The sequence below is a fragment of the Xiphophorus hellerii genome, chromosome 7 (assembly GCF_003331165.1).
Source record: "Xiphophorus hellerii strain 12219 chromosome 7, Xiphophorus_hellerii-4.1, whole genome shotgun sequence".
NCBI classification, from domain to species: Eukaryota; Metazoa; Chordata; class Actinopteri; order Cyprinodontiformes; family Poeciliidae; genus Xiphophorus; species Xiphophorus hellerii.
The window spans coordinates 6,689,419-6,707,490 of NC_045678.1; the positions used below are offsets into that span (position 1 = coordinate 6,689,419).

General features: G+C 39.2%; 1 protein-coding gene across 3 annotated transcripts; it reads left to right on the forward strand.

The window, feature by feature from the left end:
- The first annotated feature begins 2,753 nt into the window (after positions 1 to 2,753).
- On the forward strand, positions 2,754 to 16,217 carry hao2 (hydroxyacid oxidase 2 (long chain)). Of its 3 annotated transcripts, none has more exons than XM_032567800.1 (8): positions 2,754 to 2,823; positions 7,959 to 8,111; positions 9,492 to 9,643; positions 11,282 to 11,565; positions 12,542 to 12,763; positions 14,399 to 14,557; positions 15,614 to 15,683; positions 15,782 to 16,217. In XM_032567800.1, exons 1-8 carry the CDS (start codon positions 2,807 to 2,809, stop codon positions 15,835 to 15,837), a joined length of 1,113 nt encoding a protein of 370 aa, XP_032423691.1. In that variant the 5' UTR covers positions 2,754 to 2,806; the 3' UTR covers positions 15,838 to 16,217. The 3 variants fall into 3 exon arrangements, with proteins under 3 accessions (XP_032423691.1, XP_032423692.1, XP_032423693.1); XM_032567801.1 differs by having other exon boundaries at positions 12,545 to 12,763; XM_032567802.1 differs by lacking the exon at positions 2,754 to 2,823 and adding an exon at positions 6,869 to 6,980.
- Positions 16,218 to 18,072: the final 1,855 nt, after the last annotated feature.

Genomic DNA, 18,072 nt, shown 5'->3' on the forward strand with positions numbered 1-18,072 from the left:
GCAGACTTTCACCTTAACTTTAAGGGCAACATTTCTTAATCCAACATGCTCCATCATGACGGATTAAAGAGGTCAACTTTGCTGTTCTATGTTCAACTTCCTGTTTGTTGAAGTCTAGCTGTTTGTTGTTTTTCTGTTTTCTTTACACTGGATTCCCGTCTATTTGTGGTTCAGTATTCAAAGATGCACTTATTTGTGTAGTTTTCTGTGGAACATCGGTCCAGACCAGGGGTGCCCAAACTTTTTGAGACCACGATCGACTTTTTCTCTCACCAGCCGGCTGAGATCTACCTCATGACACGAACACATAAAAATGGTAAATGAAACTCTATTGACTTATTTTATATGCAAATATACATCAGTTATAGCAGAAATAAGAAAGTGATAGAAAACCTAACGCAGTTTCTTCTGGGAGGAGGTTACTGGTTTCTCAGTCACAAGCTGGTTGCAAACCTGAGGCCAGCAGGTGTCAGTCAGTTATGGTAGATCTGAACTTTGACCTCAATATGAGAAGCTACAGACTGATAGGAGGCACCAAAGAGCTCTGTAAAGGTAAAGGCAAATCTTCTGAAGTTGGGATATAATTAATTTAATTTCACATAATTATCGCGGTAGAAGCCATTTGTTTGTTAAAACTTAAATATATTGATGTTTGTTGTGAATGACGTATACTCACAAACGAGGTAATGAGTCCAAGTTTGTCGTTTATTGAACGTTTAGAAACTACAGCGGTTGTAATGCGCCACAGCAAAGGTAAACAAAAGTAAAATAACCACTCCTACCTTTTTACTCTCGCTCTCTCCCTTCGTCGTTAAGCACACCCGTTGCCGTGGCAACTGCCTGCGCCCTGCAAGCCGAGCAAAGATTACGTCAAAAACATAACATTCAGCCCATTACTATATCAGGTTTCCAGGCTTGATATTTATTTCTTGATTACTAATAAGCCTTTCATGAACACAGCGATGGTGGATTAGCTAATGTAAACTCCTGCTCTGCTAGTCAGTTGGTCTTTGAGTCGCCTTGTTTTTCTTAATGAAACCGAAACACACTGGATTGCACAACACCGTGTTGAAACAATAATTACTGAGATGATTAATTTTAACATTTTTTGTTGATTTTTAAAAAAATTATTATTCTTTAATGAAGCTACAAACGTTTAGGATCTTAGTGAATATTCTGATAAGCGTGTCAGAAGAGGAAGTGCTGGTCTCAGGCAGCGTCCAGTTTGTCACCTACTGCCGAGATTGACTCAAAACCTTCCCTCGACGTATTGAGCACCCCTGGTCCAGAGTATTGCCAGAAAGCTAGTCTCTTGGTGCTGATTTGATGTATCCGTAAGAGCGGAGCTAAGGAAGACTATGGATGTTACCTTCTGTGGTTGTGCTAATCAGGGCTGTTCAAGTGTGAAACCGGTTACCAGCTAATTTCTCAGTGAACTGAACCTACACACCAACTGCTAAGTACAATTTAAATACACATATCAAATATAATATAACCTTTTATCCAGTTCTTTATTTGTAAATCTGTTAGTTAGTAACTACAATGTCAATGAAAATTAGCTTTACCATTTACTTGAAGGAAGAATGGTAGCACCTCTCATGTATTGTGGTCTGACATCAACTAATACATATGGGTTATGTCACACAAAAAAAAACAGCTTTTTGTTTTGTTTCTTGTCATTAAATTACCTATTTTAAATAATATAGCCATGTTTTTTGGAGTTTTGGCACATATAGTTCCTGAACAAGTTTCACCAGACGTTGATAAAATGTTCAGTCATTGTTGATGGAAATAGTTCAATTATGTTTTTTTTTATGAATACATTGATTTGTATGCCATCATCATTGTGGAAATTGAAATCTAAGTTGCTAGCAACTAAATAAATGCTAAAATCTGGCATCCCTAAAAGCATGTTTTTATGCTTTTCGCTAATTGTCTCACTAACTGAGCATCTAAAGTACTGGAATGCATTTTAGGAGCTGAAAAATGTCGCTTGAGGTTGGACCGGCGTGTGGAAAACCTTATTCTGAAATGTTTTACTTTGTTTTATTTAGAGAAATACAGTGTTCCTAAAACCCTTTAAGTTTTCTGAGAACATTATTTAATTATCATCTCTGTGAAAGAGTGATCTTACAGAGTATGAAATGCGGTAGATTTCACAGGACTTTTTGGAAAGAGCCAATGCTTTCTATGTCATGTACGCATTATACTCACTCCTGGCTTTTCTGCACCACAGATACACTGGAAATTGTTGGGGGTTTTTTTAAGCTAGATCCTGCATCAGTGACTCATCTAAGCCTGGGTTGATTTAACACAACAACTTCAAATGGGTTAAAAGTGACTAATGTTTAACATTTAGACTAACAAGGACTGTGGTCAGCGTGTCAGTGTTGAATATAGTAGCTAGCACTAGCTTGTGCTAGCTACTTACAGCTAATGGCATCTTTGTGAACATCGTTATAATGCATCATTTTTAGCATTTCTTATTTCGTCCTGAGGCTCATTCTAGTCTCTTCTCTAACCAAACACTTGGTCACAGTTTCTGGATCAGTGTTTGGTTAGAACGTCTTTCCAAAACAACATAAACCCCTGATTTAGATGGGGGTGAGGGGAATTAACCCAGCAGTTTTGCCGTGCAAACTTTCTATGTAATCGTCCTGGGTTTGCGTTAACAGGAAAAGCAGGATTATTTTTGAGAGACAAAGCTTTAGATATGTCAAGAATAACCAATGTGCTTTCTGTGCTTGCTGCAGGCGGTACACATGTTACGAGTCTGGCAGGAGGAAAGGAGTTCTGCTAAGAGAGGATGTGCAGCTGTCACCAGTGAGTAAGGCGCACCAAAACTACAAGCTCTCTACCTGCTGCATGATAAATTACTGATGTGTCAGCAGGGCCCAGAGTCATATTTTTTATGAAACAAATTGCTTTTTAAAAATTTGGACTGCATGTGCAGTTTGTCCCGAGTGTTTCTTTATAGTTTTAATAAGCAAATAACATTTTAGTTTTATCCAACTAAAGTTTCTTGTCAAGTTCAAACTCGTCTCATGTTTAAAAAACAAAACAAAACAAAAAACGGTTGTTTGATATGTTAAATTTTTTGACAGCAAGTATAATTTGGCATCTGCTATTCAAATCATTTAGCTATGTCTTTAAGCTAATTTGAGTAAAAAATCAGGGCAAATGGTAATAAATAGATAGTAGAATACTAATATTTTTTTTTTTAAATGGAAGCAAACCATTGAAAAAGTTGCAGAGAAACTCAGCGTGTCCATGGTTAAATTTACTCTTCTTTCTTATTTTACTCACATGCTTACATTCTTAGGACTCGTTGATAAATAAGCTAATATAACGGTGGCGAAAATTTCCCAACTTTTAAAATAGTCCCAAAGGTATCAAGTCATCTACATTCACACACAATTGTGTCCCATGGTTAATCCGTAGGGTTTGACATAAAGTCGGCCCACCCTTTGGAGCTATAGCTGTTCTGTGGGAATACTTTGATCAAGGTTTAGGAGTGGGCTAAATAAAGTATATTCTTAAGTATATTCTTTTCTCCAGTGTAGTGAACATACTAAGAATGTTTAGGTATATACGCTAAATTGCCTATAAACCATTAAATTCAGGTTTTGCAACCACAACATGACCACACAGTATAAAAACACACACTCAATATGTTCAGACACTGATGCTAGTTGAGTTGGCTAGGTTAATAATCTCCACTCTGATAGAGTTCTATAAGATGCGGTCAGGACTCAATCAGGTAAGTCAAGTCAAGTCAAAATCTCTTGGCACGATGAAGCCTTTAGTTGTTTTGGAACTAGAGCAGCGCAAAGCCTGAATCAGAAAAATAACGCCCCGCCCTTTTTATCAAAACTTTACACTTGACACGATGCAATCAGGCAGGTGTTGTTGTCCGGGCAACTGCAAAACTCGTTCATTGGGCTGCCAGATTTGTCCCTCCAGACAACATGTCTCCAATGTCACTAGAGTCCAACAGAAATGGGTTTATACCTTTTTATCTAACAATTTGCATTGCTTTTGTCTCATGTAACAATATGATAGTGATTCCATGACGTTTACTAAGGACTGTTGTTGAGCTAATCTGAAGGTTACAAGACGTTTGGAGGACTGTAACCATTGACTGTGCAGAAAGACCTCGTCATCTGGTGACCCCCGCTCGGAGTTGAAGTTGCTCCAAATTGCTTCCAGGTTGTAGTAACATCACCTACAATTGGGATAGAATCTTTATGGACTGGATTTTATACACGTGTGGTCATGTTGCGGTTGCAAAACCTGAATTTAATGGTTTAAAAGCAATTTAGCGTATATACCTAAACATTCTTAGTATGTTCACTACACAGGAGAAAAGAATATACTTAAGCGTACTAAAATCTAGAATTGTAGCTATATTTACAACATTTTTTGTAACAGAAATTTTATGAGTGCCATTTTGAAAGAAATTACTTAATTTTAGTTGAATTCAAATATGATTAACATTCAATTTAAAGTGAACTGACTTTACCATTCTGTGCTAAAATGGAAGGACTTCATGTTCACTAAGTATAATTTAAATGTATTTGAATTTTTTGTGCTTATTTCATTCGACAATGATACATTTTGATGTTATTTCCAACAAATTTATAGTGTTTGAACTTGTATTAAAAATAAAATATATTCTAAATTAGGCCTGTCACGATAGCAAATTTTGCTGAGCGATTAATTGTCTCAAAAATTATTGCGATAAACGATAATATTGTTTGAAGACCTTTTTACACTGATTTAATGGAAATGACATAACATGCGATTTTCTGCCAAAGATAGATACACTTTATTTTCAAAAGAACACTAAACACTGGAACTGATAAACAAAATAAACAAAACAACCAAAAACGAAAATAAAATGGTCTCCATTAACAAAAAACGCACTTGAAAAAAAAAACTAAACAACATAAAGTAAAAGTGGAAATAAATACTGCATTCAACCAAAAGAGTGCAGATTATGAAGTCTGTATATTATGTTGCCCTTCAGTAATAATTAGATTTAAATAGAGAAGATGGGCACATCCACTACCTGATGCAATAATTCACACTACATGATTTTTTGCTCCTATTTTTCCCCTTACAACAATCTTAAACCGTTGATCTTTCTAAGATTGTGTGGTGTGTTACGGTAGATCCTCATTGCCGCTCCGATCTACAGTAAATCAGGGGTTTTTCCCCGACTGGGAGCTTAACGCAGCCTGTTGAATGTGACAGGCAGCCAATCAGAAAGCGCGGATTCTCCTCTGCACTTTCTGAGGGGAAATTACGTCGGGGAATCCCAAACAGCTGACACGGCGCAACCCGAAGTCCAGCCGACGTGGAAACAACATTAATGTTTATTCAACATGCAAAGAATATAGAAATGATAAGGGGAGGAGTTGGAGCGAAATTGCTACCGCAGTTTATAAACCCGGTAACTTTTCAGCTGTTCTTCGTTAACGTGATGTAAATAGGTTCTAATGATTTTCATTCAGTCAGGACTTTACGCTGACACTAGCCACATGCATTGCAGGTAGATTGTAGTAAAGCATTGATTAATGCCTGGTTTTAAAATTAGTTCACTGAACTTGTAGCCATTATTTTGTGCCCATTGTTGGACACCACACGGCAGGACCGAACCCGATCGAACCGTTATACCTAGGATTTCTGTCGGGTAATGTGTGATCTGTCAGGTTTTGAAAATGGGCCGACAATCAGCCGACAGCTCGTGTGCGCTGGGCATTACATTAAGGAAATGAGGAAGGGAGGAGTCAGTGGAGAGAACCGGAGTTGAGCCTTTTTTTCATTCAGTGTCATCAACAGAAAGAGAAAAAGGCCGGAAGAGACGATAATGCCGATAATTAAAATGACGTCGATAGTTTTAATTTATCGTACGATTAATCGATTTATCGTTTATCGCGACAGGCCTATTCTAAATACATTAAAGCTATTTCCATAACACCTTATAAATACTTTAAAAATTTATATATGAAGAGGTTCATTTATTGAAACAATTTTATTATGCATCAAAAGCATATGTAGGTAACATACAAAAATACAATAATAATTGTTTATGTATTTATGCTTTAATTTGGTTGAATTAAAGCACAAACTTGTGGTACTTTAAGTATACTTATAACTTTACAATAGACTTCTCATATATTCTAGAATATATCTTAAAATATATTTTAAATATCCCCATCTGTCTTTCTATAAATACCATGCCTTTAACAATTTCCGCAGTTGATGCAATGAAACATGAATTTCAGAAACATGCAGCATATTTAAAATATACTTTAAAACAAATTCATTTTTTCACTTTGCAACCACTCTAGAATAGCCAACCTAAAACATGTGAAAAAAAATATATGAGTTTTTGACTACTATTTTTTATAAATAAAATTAAGTTTTAGTCTCCTTCTTTTCCAACTTCCTGGTACAGCTAGCTTCTCTGCGGTGCTAGCTTGTTAGCAAGTGAAGCTTTGGCTTCAGCAGAATTTTATTTTTGTAATTTTTTAAAAAAAAATTTCATTTCTAACTCACCACCACCACCACCACAAACAACGTTTGCCTCCACCCGGCAGCTGGCCGCCGGGTTTCGGACGCCTCTTGTCCCCATCAGCACATTTCTAGTTTTGTAAACACGGTACAAGCGGCGGCGGCGCCCGGGCGCCCATGTGGCTTTTCTCTCCCAGCGGGTTTCACTGCTCCTCTGTGAAAGTTCACCCTGAATGAGCCAAAAGTAACGCGGACTGGCAAACAAAGGCACGGGAGGCTCAAATTAAAGCTGTGTGCTGCTCACACGTCAAAGGGAAGGCGGAAGGCCAGCGGGGCCAGTTATTGATTGACTGAGCTGCACTCGCTGGTTTCGGTCTAAACCGGGATGTTGCAACGTCAGTCCTTCGTGGGCGCCGTGTGGGGCAAGAGGGAGGATTTTTTGGTTATTTTGCTCATTTGCGGTAAGTTTCGCTGTAGTTTTATTTGTATATCTTGCCCTTTTAAATCAGACTTAACATGCATTGTGCAGCCTTTACTCAGACAATGTCCCCTGAGATGAATATATTGGCTTAATCAGATAAAAATTCGCAATAACACAAATGATCGTGTTGATCAGGTTAACTGCGAAAAATAAACAGCGATCATACAGAGTTGTATTTTTGCATGCAAAATCTGTTTAAGACCGTTTTTCTTTGAAATGATTGTACTAATTGTACGGTAAATAGCATGCTCTGATTATGACTACATCAGGTGAAATGAACAAATTATCTCTTCATCATCATCACATACCTGTCAATGGGTGGGATATGTTAATCAATCAGTCAGTTAAGTTTATTTGTGTAGCACATTTAAGCAACAAGCCAGTTCAAAGTTTTTACATCATAAAAGCACACAAATAAAAAGTCCTATAAACAACATAAAGTCAACAATTGAGAAACCAGTGACAAACATTACAGTTTGACAAACACCAACATCAAAATCATCAACACACGTCAAAGATGTTGGACAATGTTCCATCTATTGTAGTTCAAAGGCAACTCTGAACAGGTGGGGTTTTTAGCCTTGATTTAAAGTGAAATCTCAGTTGAATATTGTGTTGTCAGAGCTAATGCAAAATGATTTGAGAAAGTTCAACACAGAATCAGATTGTGACGACTAGACAATTCAGCCCAATTCCAAAGACTTAAGCTATTGTGCGACGGACCAGTGGCATTGAGTGACCAAGGCTTACTGATGGGAGAGCAAAGAGTGTGCCACATCGTCCGACCCAACAGCAAGTAAACAAGTTATGTTACTGCCGGTTCTGACAGAACGATGTATGAAGTACACATCTGAGCTTCATGGGGTAACACAGCAGAAGACCCCTGATCGTAATGTTACGCCTCATCGGTGTGTATTTCGAGCCGCGACGTTGTCTGTCTGGTGTTTTTCTCATACAGAGAAGGAGTTCATTGTGCAGAGATGGCCATGGTATGCCTAACGGACTTTGAGGAGTACGCAAAGGAGCATCTTTCAAAGGCCACCTGGGATTATTACGCAGCCGGAGCGGATGAATGCTGCACCAGAGACGACAATCTGCTGGCTTACAAAAGGTACGCTGGACATAACACGTCATGTACGCACAGCTTTTGACTTATTTACTTATTTACATTGATGCAATATTTAAAATCTGCGTGGGGGTACATCTCTTACTAGTTTTAATATTGAGTTGTTGACCATTTGGAGACTCGTTTTTACGTGGACTTTGTGCTGTTTTGACGCATCTTTGACTTCTCTGAGCAGTCTCTGTTAAGGTGAAGTTGTATAATAATTAACCTGTTGCTACATTTTAGCCAGACCCACTGTTAGGACAGAGGAACTTTTTTGGAAGTTGCTTTCCCTGTGGAACAAGGAATCGTGATTTTGTTTTTCCTATCATATGACTTGAGTCAAAATCTGATGTCGTGAGGAAAGAGCTGAGTCCAAAAATAAAACTCTCAAATTAACAGTCTACCTACGATTGAGACATTTGGATCATACATGAAAAAACGAGAATGCGGATAAAACTGGCTACCAAGAGATTCTTCCAGAGACTCGCAGTGTCTGGAAAAAGGTGGTCTGGCGTCAGGATACCTCCTGGTCTCCACAGTTTGAAAGTTTTCCAGCCCCACTGGATGGAGATCTCTGGATTTTTTTGTTGAAGGGACCGTATGTTGACTTTGAAAAGGTTGTGGCTTGATAACCTGGGGTATGCCTGGGTCTCTCTCCTGGACTCATTAACCCTAAAAAATATAATCTTGTATAAGTGGATGATCTCCGTGTGATCGTCATTCTAGAGGTGAAACTGTCAACTTGTTAGGGCAAATGCACATGAATTTATACATAGATCAGTAGGCAACTTGGGGGGGAAAGGCACAGATGTTTAACTGGATTTAAATCAGAGCTCATCAACAAGAGGAACCGACAATCTTCCGATTGCAACTCTGTGTTGCAATACTTTTATTGGAACATCACCAATAAAAGTATTGGTATTGCCCCAATACTTTTATAAGTATCGTTATATTTGTCTAGGCCTGTTTCATTAGTTTTTTTAAAATGTATATAATTCTGTTGAACCACATTTGACCAATGATTTCCATTGGTTAATTTCAGTAATAATAGACAAACTTCAGTAAGTTTTATCATAATTACTTTAGTCTTCTCTAGGTGTTTCAGTGACCATTGTGGGTTTTTAAATCGTCCACAGAGGACTACCAACAGTTTTGTCCACGTCTGTAAACACTATGGTTAAAAAGGTTTGGTGGTTTGATTTCAGACTTTTTAACAGTATTCTTTGGATTTTCCGCCCCATTTTTCTCTCCAAAAGAAGTCATTTTTCTGTTCACACATTCTCATGTACCAGTGTAACATCAGGGCCTTCCAAACCTCCTTGAAGAGTTTTCCTTGATAGAGAACCACTCAATCCCACTGAATTATTCATGTCTGTCCTCCAGGATCCGTTTGAGGCCTCGCATCCTCCGGGACGTGTCAGTAAGTGACACGCGCACCACGGTGCAGGGGACAGAAATAAGCTTTCCCGTCGGCATTGCGCCGACGGCCTTCCACTGCCTGGCCTGGCATGAAGGCGAGGTGGCTACAGCTCGCGGTGAGTCACGTTCGTCTCTGTGTGTCGTAATGAGCGAAAGTTTTATCCTCCTTTTGATGTCTTCCACTTTTACCTCCATAGAAAGTCTTTGTAATGCTTTTTTTGTTTCTACTTAATTTTTTTGCTCTGTACATCAGATACTCCGTCGTAAATTGAAGTTGCATTTTGGCCACAGATTTGAAGGATCTCGGAGGAGAAATGACTAAAACATGAACTCGATTATGCACTGGAAGATTTACTAACGCTATAAAACACCAGCTAATGAGAGTAAAATAGTCAATGTCTTCCTTATCCCGAATGACAATGATCCTAAATCACGCCGCTGATGCAGAAAACACACATCTGAATAGAAAGCATAAGAGTTCGGACAGGGCTCATGCAGACGCCAAACCACAACATTGCTGAGGCCGGACCGAATCGCTTTGATAGATACCGAACGAGAGACTATTCAGCGAAACGCTCATTGAGAAAATCTGGAAAACTATTTGTGAACACAGCTGCCTTATGTAGTGAAATGTGTTTAGTCTGTTTAGTTATTCATATATTTAATCTCTTTTCATACGTGTTCAATTCTTAGGATTTCAGGTGGGGGGGGGGGAGTGTCCGACTTGTGTTTGTATTACTCTCTGTTCGACTCACTTCAGTTCAGTTTATTTATATCGCACCAACTGACAGCACATGTTGGCATTTTGTAGAAAAGTCAATGAAGTCCAGTTCGCTTGTTGCAGAAATCCTTAATTCAGCAACAGCGGTAATACTCAAACCGAACACTAGGGGGAAGTGTTGCAAGCTGAACCAGCGGCTTCACAAGAATCATTAATTCATTTATTCAAAGAATCAATCAGATACTCAATCTACCCCAATCTGTCTTTAATATGGCCACAAAAAATAATTCATAGGGTTAGAGGGGGAATTATTAAGCAATGGTGCTAAATATTGATCCTAATTATAATTTTTCATCTACAGTACCTCGCAAAAGTAGTCATGCCCTTTGAATTTTTACATATTTTTTCCCTTTAGAACCACAAACTTCATTGTTCGTGTGGGACATAATGTTTGCTGCAGGTTTTTATTGCTCCCTCTTACCTTTGGACAGTTAGAGACTGAAGTTTTGCTTATTCTTCTCTGAAGAATGGCTCAAGTGCGGTCGGACTGGATTGAGTCTGTGATGATCAGATTCAAAAAACTGAATCCTAAATTCTCCACGTTTGGCTGTGGGGATGAAGGACAGACTAGAACCAGAAGGCCCGAGTGGTCTGTACAGTTGATACAATGACAACAGATCTCTAATGTATTTTGTTAGCTTATACATAACTGAATAACTTAACAAAAGTATTTTAAAGTCTATTCTCTGAGCCTGGGACTTTAAAACGGGAGTTATATGATTAATCTTGCTGGCTTTTCTATTACCTGTGAACACACAATCTTAACTTAAGTTGTTATGGATATAGAAATGCTGGTTACACTTTCCAAATTTTAATTTGTAAAAATAAACATGAATACCATGTATTTATGTTCCTTTCAACAGACAGTACTGTGCTACTTTCCCAAGCACTGTAAATGTGAATATTAAACCTTTGTACCTTTAACAGAAGTCCCACCATCACTGATCACACCAATGATTCCCCCCCCACACAGCCACCGAGGCTCTCAACACCTGCTACATCACCAGCACCTACTCCACCTGCTCAGTGGAGGAGATCGTTGCGGCGGCGCCCAGCGGCTACCGCTGGTTCCAGCTCTACGTGTACCGGGAGAGGAAGCTGTCCGAGCAGCTGGTGCACCGGGTGGAGGCGCTCGGCTACAAGGCCCTGGTCCTCACGGTCGACGTGCCCTACACGGGAAAGCGCCGCAACGACATCCGCAACCAGTTCAGGCTGCCGCCGCACCTCAAGGTCAAGAACTTTGAGGGAGTTTTCCAGGTAAGAGAATGGATCGGCACAGCAGGGGAGAGGAGTTGGCGACTTAGAAACTGTGCAACAGCTGTTGAGTCGCAGATAAAAGGGGAAGGTTCAAGACGGACTGTTGTGCAACCCAAAGCCGCAGCATGTAGCATTTCTAAAAAATTTTTTTTTACATATTTATTTCGTAGCAGCATAGTGTGAGACAGATGATCTATAAAAAAAATCAAGCTCCTCCATTTTCTCCCCATCCTACAATTTTAATCTGCAGAAAAGCACCACTTCTGGTCAAAAACAACCAATCAGAGCCAGGAGGAGGGTCTTAGTGCTGTCAATCACACTCGTGAACATGCCGCTAGATGGGCTAATGGTGAAATAAACAACTTTCCATTTCAGGAAAACTGTTTATCCAATGTGATTGGTAGCCATGTTAACTAGCATTAGCATGAGCGCTGCCATTGGAAAGCTGTAGCATAGCAGAGAGCAACGGCGAGACTGTGAGCACATACACAAGCATGATTGCCAGCGCTACGACCCTCCTCCTGGCTCTGATTGGTTGTTTCTGATCATGTAGTGTATTTCTACAGTATAGTGGTGTATTTCTACTGGGAGCACAAAGGCTGAAGAACTTGAGTTTTTCATAGATTATATGTCTTATACTTTCACAACATAGTGGCAACAAATATGTAAAAAACATTTTCTTTTCTAAAAGTTGCATACTATAGTTTGAAGGATTCCATTTTAATTGTTTCCAATGTGATATTAGAAGACACAATCTGTAAATTAGATTTTTTTTTTCTTACTTATTTCTGTCCGTTGGTGATCATTTCCTTTTGAGGAAGTAAAGCTTATTTGACAAAGTCTCATATAACCTAACCTAATGCACACAACTCAAAAATCAAGTTGAAATCTAACCCGACGTTTAAAGTTTCCCATCAACCACTGCTGGTTTTTGACGAGTGAACCTTTACGGGAGCTGTACTTGTCGCGCTATAAGCAGGAGACGAGCGTCCCAGAGGAGTACGGGATACCGGCCAACACCTTGGACCCGTCTATCAGCTGGAAGGACATCCACTGGCTGCAGTCTATCACCCGCCTCCCCATCATCATCAAGGGCATCCTGACCAAGGAAGACGCCGAGGTGGCGGTGGAGCACGGCGTCCAGGGTATCATCGTGTCCAACCACGGGGGGAGGCAGCTGGACGGCGGCCCGGCGTCGGTACATGCTAAACACGTTTCTCACAACTTCACCTTAAAAAAGGAATTTGTCGTAAACAGAGTCACACAATGTGATTGTGGAGTCACTGCAGTTAGTTCTTGCTGTTGTAAAGCGTTTAAAGAACTGAGTTGCTTAAAAAGAAGAGTGAGCAGCTTCAGCTTCTGAAAGCTAAACAACTGTCAGCTTCAGTTGTTTTATAGAATTATATTATTTTATAATAAAATGAGAAAACCTACTGAAAATGGACGGCTTGTAACACTGTTTTGACAGAACTAAAAAAACTATTTTTTGTATTATTTTTGTATTATTTTTACATTCTTTTGAAGATCCCACTTAAAAAGCTTAAGATCTTCTAAAACCATTTTGTTCAATAAATTTATGGATGTCCCAAAATCCGGATTAGATTTTTTTTTTTTGTCTGCAGTACTGATCCAAACTTAAACTCCTGGTCTGATAATATATTGAAATTATTTGCATCAGTGCTGTTTATAGTCTTGATAACTTGACAGGTTTATAGAATGGTAAAATAAAACAGTACACTCGTATGTTTTCATTTGTACATGATCGCATACCAACGACTTCAGTTTGTAATGTTTTTTTTCTTTACTTTAATGGATCTATTGTCCTAATTAAAGTGTCTGCAGGCAGGCCTTAAAGGGGCCGTATCATGTAAAATCAACCTTTTTTTTAGGTTGATTACATCATGCTGTAATGTTATTCCATCATCAAAACGTACCCCACTCAGCTCCTTCAGACTAGCCAGCAGCAATTAGCAATCATCTGGTGCAACTGCGGCTCTACTGAGCTCATTACAGGAGCTACTTCTCAGAGCAACGCTGGTAAAATGTTGTTGAGGGTTTCTTAAAGAGACAGACGCCCAAAGTCAAATTTCTTGTAAGTCATATTTGATATATATTGCATTTTTATAAAGGAGTTACTTGATTCTGCTACAAAATAACCCCGTATCTCTGGAAAATACATAATACTGCCCCTTTAATACGATGCTCAAAGATGGGACTAGCCTGACCAGGCATTTATTTTAAAACACATGCATTTGACATTTCCTTCCAAGCATTTGAAAGATTCATCTGCAGTCTTTAATGAAGTCAAACTTTGCTCCTACTTATGCTTTTTATTTTGTAGAGGGAAAAAAAAATCTAGGCTAACGTTAGCATGTTTGCTTTGTTTTTATAGGACTTGTTGATTTAGCTTTCAACCTCCAGTAAGTTCCAGTGAATTATGTACCAACAACATCTCACAGAAAACCTACATTTCATATATGTAACACTTTGCCTCAGTCAACATAAACTTTATTGTCTCCCTCGTGATCAACTATTATTGGCACACAGAGCAGATGTCACATGACATAGAGAGGATAGGGAGCTTCAGCAGCCACTTTGGACTTTGCAGTGAATTTCATTCTCAAAGGAAAAACACTTGATGCATTACATCACTAAGTAAAATGTGTTGTCAATGATACAGTTTCGGAAGCAAAGTACATAGAAACATGTCGATGCCTGACGTGACGAGAAAGGCCTCACGCTGAAATGGTTGAACCGTAAAGAACAGCAGATCAGTGAGTGGAGCGTTGGGTAATATCTGTCCGGACGTTTCTTCCCCGTCGTTTGCAAACAGATCGACGCTCTGGCAGAGATCGTGGAGACGGTGGCAGGCAGAATTGAAGTTTACGTCGATGGAGGGATCAGGACAGGAAGCGACGTCCTCAAAGCGCTGGCCTTGGGGGCCAAGTGTGTGTTCATCGGCCGTCCAGCCGTGTGGGGCCTGGCATACAAGGTACAACAGCCGTGGGAGGCTGAATGTGTGTGACTGGTTATTTAGAAATCTGTGTCAGGGTGATCCGTGACGTTTGAATGCAGCAGGGGATCTTTCTCTTTTTTTCGTGTCTTTTGTTTAGCCCAAAAGATGAAAAATGTTTGTTCTTGGCAGTCCTCAAGGGCCACGGTCCTGCAGTTTTTAAATGTGCCCCAGGTACAGAACACTGGAATGAAATGGCTTAATGACCTCCTCCTTGTGTAGATCAGTTCTCCCAGTCTTGATAATGACCTAGTAATTCTATTCAGGTGTGGTGCAGCAGAGGCACATCTAAAAGTTGCAGGACTCTGGGCCTTGAGGACTGGAGTTTGAGACCTGTGGTTTAGATAATTTAACTGTAACCTGAAGTTTTATCCCTCTGTGAGACCGAGTATTAGGGTATTACAGCTTTATTCTTGTAATATTTCAACTTTAGTGTCATGACTTTATTCTCACAACATTATGACTTCTGTCTGGAAGTATTGTGACTTTATTCTGGAATTTTACGACCCCTTTTCTCGTATTATTTTGACTTTATTCTCATACAACATTGTTTTCATAATACTGCGCATGATGTTATGACTTTATTGTTGTAATATCATTTCTTCAAAATATGACATTTTGCTCGCAATCTTGACTTGATTCTCAAAATATTCTGACATTTTTCTAGCAGTCTTGACTTTATCCTCATAATATTACAACTGTGTTCTTGTAATATTATGGGTTTATAACTTTATACTTGTATTATTTCAAATTTGCCTTTATTCTCCTAATATTACCACTTTATCCTCATATTGTTATGACTTTATTCTTGTATTAATTCAACTTTATTTCCATACGACTTTATTCTTGTTATATTATGATCCTATTCTCATATTATTTTGACTTTATTCTCACTTGACATTATTCTCGTAGTATTATGACTTTCATCTGGTAATTTCATTTATTTATTTTTTTTCTTAGTCTGGCTCTAGCGCTCCGCCGTAGCCAGGTTACAGTGGTAGAGAGGCAGTAATTATATCGTGTGTGATTTATCAGGGGGAGGAAGGAGTGAGGGAAGTTCTTCAGATCCTGAATGACGAGTTCCGTCTTTCCATGGCTCTATCAGGTCGGTCTGATGCTCGAGGTTCAGCGGCCCAAACAGAAACTGCTGAAATAATAACATTCACCGTGTCCTTTCTTTCCGTCACGAATGACCTGACGCAGGTTGCAGAAACGTAGCCGAAATCAACAGGAACCTCGTTCAGTTTTCCAAACTTTGACGACGACGACGATGACGGCGCCGCTTTAGCAGGATTCTGGCCTGAATCCAAGCTTAAGCCCGAGATGTAACGACGAACACGCCGAGGACGGGTTTACGTCAGAACCCGCTGGCGCCAGGAAATCACGGTTCACGGAAAGCCTATGCCTGGAGTTCGACTTGTAATCACCCCCATTGTTCGAGTGACAGAATGTTGTGAGAAAGTGGAGTGTTGTTGGAAGACTGAGCGATCGATTAATGAAAGTGTTTTTGGCTTTGGTGGCGGAAAGGATGTGGGCGCTTATCATAAAATCGAACACATTTCTCCTGGTTAAACTGTGCAATGTTTGTGAGAAATGCTGCCAGTGCTTGTGGTTGAATAAATATCTGCTGAGATGAACACATTGGGTTCCTTTTGTTATATAATGTTTCTGATTTCATTTTTGTTTTAAGACACATATACAGTTTCATTTAGGCCTGTCACGATAACAAATTTCGCTGGACGATAAATTGCCCCAGACGTTATCGCGATAAACAATAATATTATTGTTTTGGAACCATTTTCAAGTAATATAATGGCATGGTAATACAAGGACACATTCTCAAATGTCAATAAACATAAATTTAAACACTGGAACTGGAAGACATGTTAAATATCCAAAATAAATAAATAAAACAACAGAAACAACAAATAAAATGAACTATAAAGTCACAGTAAACAAAATTGTCCTTCAAAAAGTTGAGACCAGAGCATCAAAGACTTTGGCCTTTCAGTTTTTGGTAGAAAGTGAAAATAGAGAAATGATGGGGCTTGTTTTAATTTATCATGTGATTAATTGATTTGTATCCTAGCTCAATAGATGTGTATTTACATAACACACTTCAAGACATGCCTGGTTAAATGTTTGCATTTCTTAACCGTCGGCTAGCTTCTGGCACACATTTGGCTCGATGTTTGACCTCATGAATCCGTAGAGCTCATTGGAATTGTTTGCTTTTCTAGTCGGGTTGAGCATGCGGCTTTTCGAAGGCCGTTCCAGAAGCTCGGCATTAGCCAGTCTTTCCTAAACTGGTTTTGATGTGTTGGAGCTCCCCGTCCAGGTTTCAGCTTGCAACCTCTGAGTTGAGATGATGTAAAAGAATATGGAGGCAGTCTTTCTTCATTGCGGATTCCCTCCATCTTGTGGAACACCACCGGTACGTCTGGCAGAGAATCGGTCTCAATGCATGGCGCCAACTACTACCGCCAATTGTGTCTTCCTTGGTTTGAAATCTTCACATTGACTCCAAACATGTTATTCTGGCCAAACCGTATCGGTTGTCTGACCGTAATGCTTTTCTCCAGGTTGATATTTAGGTTGCCTGGGTGGGGGGGGCTGGTTTTGTCAAGTCTGATGGGTAAATCTTGAACCCTCTCGGTTCATATTAGGGTAAAACTGATCGATTGAAAATTGGTCTTTCTCTGAGTAGATAGATTCTTAACAGGTAAATAATGTCAAAAACATTAAAACTGGTGTTGTATTTGATGACATAGACTATTGTTAAGCAATTCATCATCTGTGTGTCCATCAATCAAGCTTATTTGTATGGCACATTTCAGAAACAAGGCAAAGTGCTTTACATCATAAAAACACAAAAATGAAAAGTCATAAGAACATCATGCAGTCGCCGAATTAAGAAACCAGTTACGTACATAAAAATCGTCAATACACATCACGTTCCAGTGATTATGGACCAAAAGCAACTCTAACCAGGTGGGGCTTTAGTCAGTGTTTCAGCAGTGTTGCAGTTCTCTGGAAGTTTGTTCCAGATTTGTGGTTCATAGAAGCTGAATGCTGCTTCTCCATGTTTGGGTCTGGCTGGGTTTTGGTTAACATCCAAAGACATTGTGCAGATGCTAATCAATTTGCAGTTTTACAGCCACCAGAGCTGAATTTGGAGTGTTTAGTGTATAGGTTTTGTAGTTTTAACATGGAACTGGGGGTAATTTATCGACCACCACTCTATCCTGGGTCATTACTTAAACAGAATTTAGGAAAATTGTTAGATTGGCTTGAGGAACAGATTGGCACAGTTGCATTTTGATGGCCAAAAGAAAAAATTGTGGTATAAGGTGCAACTAGCTAAAAGTAATATTTAACAAATATTGTGTCTATGATTTAGCAACATATGGGTTAGAGAAAATCCACAGTAAGGTCAAATTCATCTTCACAATTCTTATGTTTGAAATTCATTGGTGTTTTTTTTTGCAGTATCG